General features: G+C 40.8%; 1 protein-coding gene across 1 annotated transcript; it reads left to right on the top strand.

Annotated features, from left to right (window-relative positions):
* Positions 1–1,179: 1,179 nt before the first annotated feature.
* C922_05528 (hypothetical protein) lies at positions 1,180–3,846 on the top strand (the record flags this gene model as incomplete). Its single annotated transcript, XM_008821099.1, has 3 exons — positions 1,180–1,234; positions 1,414–1,606; positions 3,591–3,846. 3 exons carry the CDS (start codon positions 1,180–1,182, stop codon positions 3,844–3,846), a joined length of 504 nt encoding a protein of 167 aa, XP_008819321.1.
* Between the last annotated feature and the right edge of the window lie 821 nt (positions 3,847–4,667).

The raw sequence follows: 4,667 nt of genomic DNA, 5'->3' as shown, positions 1-4,667 counted from the left end.
GAGAGGATACAGGGAAAGATGCTGAGGGGATGAAGATTATACACGACACCCAAAGGAGAGAACCAAGAAACACAGTAGGGGTGAAACATAAGGTATAATGTGAGCAGCAGATTTTTCCCTCTGACAAAATAGATATATTAAATCGGGGGTTTCGTATTTTCTGACATATAAGCAGAGGAATAAGGGCAGACAATATCTTGAATGTGTGCTGAGTTCATGGAGTATAATAATTCGTACAATAACTTCATTTTTGTTCGTATCTAAGACTATAGAGGTTGCTATAACGGGCTTCTCCTTATTCCCCACAGGAGGATGTAGAATGTTAAGTGGTATTCATAACCCCTCTTATGAATAAAGGAATATAAGCCTATACAAGGCATACATTCCCCTATTGACATAAGGACCTGTCCTATAAAGGAGTCTTACACCACCATAGAGTTATGAGATTCTTCTGAAAAATGAGAAGAAGTGAATAAATACATGATCATTTTGGCAGTGATATGGTTTTTATATGAGTTTTAAGTGTAATCCTATATGGACATATAAGCCATAATAGGAAAATTCCCTCCCTTAATAATGAGGCAAATAGTTTTATAGACATATTGTGTGTTATTCCACGTGATTAATTAACCGAAATTTTCGAAATTATTGGTGAGTCGTTGTGGAGATCATCTGAATAAACAAGAAACTCTTTATGTTTCGATACATTATCATAATATACATTTACCCATCAGGTGCCAGAAGGATAACTGTTTAAATAGCTGGATATGGAATGTTGTGGCTTATATGATATTTTCTCTTCTATATAGCATATCAGGAGGGATGATATAGAAGCAGCAGTCATGACCTCCTAAGAAGCAAATAGGCAGAAGGATATAACATAGCGGGGGAACATCATATAATGATTAAGAATTTCCTGATAAAAGATAGTGTATATTATAAGGAAAAGGAGGACGAAGGAAGAAATCCCGAAGACACCAAGGGAGGGGCAACTGGAAATATGAGATTTCCGCCATAAAGGAATAGATTAAGCAGTACAAATCCCTAAATAGGAAAAGATAGTGTCAGCAGGGTGAGCAACGGACCGAAGAGCGACAACAAGGCAGGGAAGGGAAACAAAAGAGACCCCGAAGACGAAGGTATAGGAGCTGAAGCAGGTTTAATAGAGAATATGAGCAAATGAAAAGTATAAAGATCGACATCATGGGAGAATATTCAGGAGAATCAATATACAGTAATTACTAAGCAGGGGACGAGCAGGAGCTAGAGCAAAGAAAAAGGAAAAGGGAGAGGAACAGTAACAAAACAAGAGCAACCATAAGAAGAAAATTTTCCCCAAACTATGCCTCTATAGCAAGGAGCCCAATGACAAATAGCCGAGAATATATTATGACGTACAGCAACTCTAGGCAGCGAGGGATAATGCACTGAATAGGAACAGTCAAGACACCGGTCAAACAGAGAGAAATACTCCAACAGATATAAGACTGGAACAGAGTGTGAGAAACCTTGAGTCGAACGATCTGGGAGGAGGAGGAGCTAGAATAATTATGATTATATATTATGAACAACTCAGAATCAAACAAGAACTCCCCAGAGCATACAGGTAGGGATACACTAGGGATAATGCATCTATATCTGAGAAAGTGAATTAAAAAACAGAGACACGAAAACCCAGTGCTATGAATAAGCATAAGTATATATAGGAGGGAGAAATAACCGAAGTCCCCTAAGAACCATATGGAATACCTATAGGGTATAGAGTTATAACAGGGAGATAGCAGCAGGGAAAAGCAAGCATATTGAGAGGCCAAGGGGGAGAGAAAAAATAACTGGCCCTTATAGAGTGATATGAAGTTATATTTAAATAGACCACCCATAGTGAATAAAACAACTGGGGAAATTCATGGTAATAACAGTAGGGACTGCGAAATTCTGGAACCAAATACCTAATTCCAACAAACACCAAGAACACACATGGAATACGAACCAGCATTAGAAACTAAATATGCAATAGCAGGAACTAAATAAGAAGCAAGGGCCTCACCACCGACGCGCAGCTGTAGGGGGCATCCTACCCAGGACGTTAGGTACTAACAGTATTCATCAGGCAAACTACACCGTACAGCCGTAGGGAATACCACAGATGAAAGTCTAAATCACTGTGAGCAGCAAAGGGAATTTCACTAGAGGGCTCAGACAGCAGGGAATTCTGAGAAGAAGCCCCTAATGGGTTAAAGCAGGAGGAACAAAACAGCCCACTAAAGTTGGAGATAGAATTAACGGGCCCAACCCAGTCATTTGGGAAGATGGAGTAAGTAAAAGGAGGAAATTACTCCCACGAACGAAACCATGCAACCGTATATGCCGAAGGATAAGCCAAGTCAACAGAGGGAGGACCAACCAACTTAATAGCGAGGCACAGATATGAAGGAGGAAATTAAGGGATAGACAGGGTTAAGAAATTTTCTGCATGAAAGGAGAATCCGAGACTTGAATCCATGTGAGTAAATACCCAATAAGAGAAAGCAGGCAGGGAGCCCAAGGATGTGACACGAAGTACCCAAGAAAGGGTAAAACCTAGCTGAAAAAGAAAACGACAGAAATTCGTTAAACCAAGCCAGATAAATCAGCCCAGTGTAGGAGGCAAGGATCCACATCACACGAAGAACACTAGAGAGCAAAATCCAGACAAATGAGCAAGATGAAAATCCCCCGACCAGGAGCAGGTGGGTAATATAAAGAGGGTCTTAGTAGGAAGAAGAGGACTATGCGAACAAGAACAAGGATTGGCGGAGCCCTAGTGAAGTGAAAGAATCTACAAGGAGGTACCCACACCAGAACAAGAGGCGTAAGATGGCCCCCTCCATGGGCAAGAAGGAGGAGGAGGAAAAGTAGGATGAGCATTTTCAGGAACATACGGAGGCGCAGGGCCACCCACATGAAGATGAGGGCTGGGACTCAAGTTCAGGAGCCGGAAGTGGACCAACGCCCACTAGAATCTGAAAAAAGACAAATCACATAAAGAAGGAGAAGGAAACAGAGGCAACAGTCGGAACATCCAAATAACGGAGAAAAGACACCAACCTGAAGGAGGAGCTTCTGATACTGAATTAGAGATAGTAGGATGAGTTAAGTTGGGATATCTGCAAAAATTTCCCCGTCCAGGAGAATATCTAAATGAGAGGGCAGATAGTCCATGGTGGAAGCAAGAAATGATGAGGGGAAATGTGGCTCTAAAATCGTGGAGCCCATTATAGCATCCAATCGGAGAAATTTTTAGATATGATATATACAGCAGCCCCTGCGCCACAAGGGAGGGAACAAAACAGCCAAAAGCAGAAGTCGAGAAATAGAAGAAAAGCCTACTAACCAAACGGGGGACGAGGTTAGATGAGCCAACGAGTCCTCATATCCCAACAAGTTAAGAAGGTGTCTCTGACTCTCCAACTCCCTATATGGGAACGGACAACTCCCTATTCAACAAAAAAAGCCAGGAGGAGTATAGCCACAGACAGAAGCAATAAAACAATTAATTTCTTTCTAAAAATAAAAAAACACTAAAATACCTCCCCAGATCTAACAGACAGAATCCAGAAGTCCAACAAGATAATTACAAGAATAGAGCTGAACAAGTCAGAGACCAATCGATCACTAAAGATTCTCCTGAAGGACAACTCCCCAATCTATCCTGTAAAACAGAAGAGAAAAATAAACAACAAAGTGCAGCCACTGACGTTAAGTCTTATCGGCGAAAATATAAGTAACCACCGAGGCCACGTCTCAATTCTAAGAATTCCCTCTGCTCCGGAAGTGCCCTTTAATAAGTATAGCATATCTATTTAGATAAACCGGAGTATGACTCTGAGAGATCCAAATCATAAACCAAACAAGAAATCTAAGGAATTTGACATGATAAAGACAAAAGCTAGAACAGGCTGAAGGAGGAGCAAAAAACAAAAACAGATAACATGAGGTTATACGACCGCTTCCACAAAGAAGCAATAATTCAAAAACGAGGAACCTAAGAGAGGAAACCGAAGACTTCTTAGTAACAAGAAATATCCTAGGGTTTACGCCTAATAGCCAAATGATAATATCTCTAACCTAGAAGACATACAATATTGCGCCTACTCCCACACAAACCAGGTCCTATACCAAGCCATGAGGAGAAAGATTGCCTAGTATTAGTGACTCTATGAAGTATAGTCTTCAATCACAGGCCAGAGAGGAATCTCTTCCACATATTTCACAAACAAACGGGAGCCTCTAGATGAAAAATAACAAAACAGTAAAATCAAGCAACAACTCTCAAGGGAGCAACCGATGGATGCCAAATGACAACTTCCAGAGACAGGAATAAATAAAGTAATGCCCAGGGAAGCTCAACCCCCTTACAGTTCCCAGAAAGTACCAGTAGGAAGGCATCTAGGTGCGAATAATTAACTAAGAGTAATCATATGGCCAGAGGGAGGGAGAGAAAATCAACCGACCTAATCCCAGCCATTAGGAATGAACAATAAGGTATAACACAAGGGGATTATATCCAATCCCCTACATCATATAATTCACAAACTCGGAGGCCAGAAAAACAAAATATTTATCTCCCAGAATTTTTTGAGATCTTGTTCAATCGTGACATATTTAGACAAAACCGTATGAATAAA

The sequence above is a fragment of the Plasmodium inui genome (genome assembly GCF_000524495.1).
Source record: "Plasmodium inui San Antonio 1 unplaced genomic scaffold supercont1.89, whole genome shotgun sequence".
Lineage (NCBI taxonomy): Eukaryota > Apicomplexa > Aconoidasida > Haemosporida > Plasmodiidae > Plasmodium > Plasmodium inui.
Note: the sequence above shows the minus strand (reverse complement) of the source record. Positions and strands in the feature narration are given on the sequence as shown.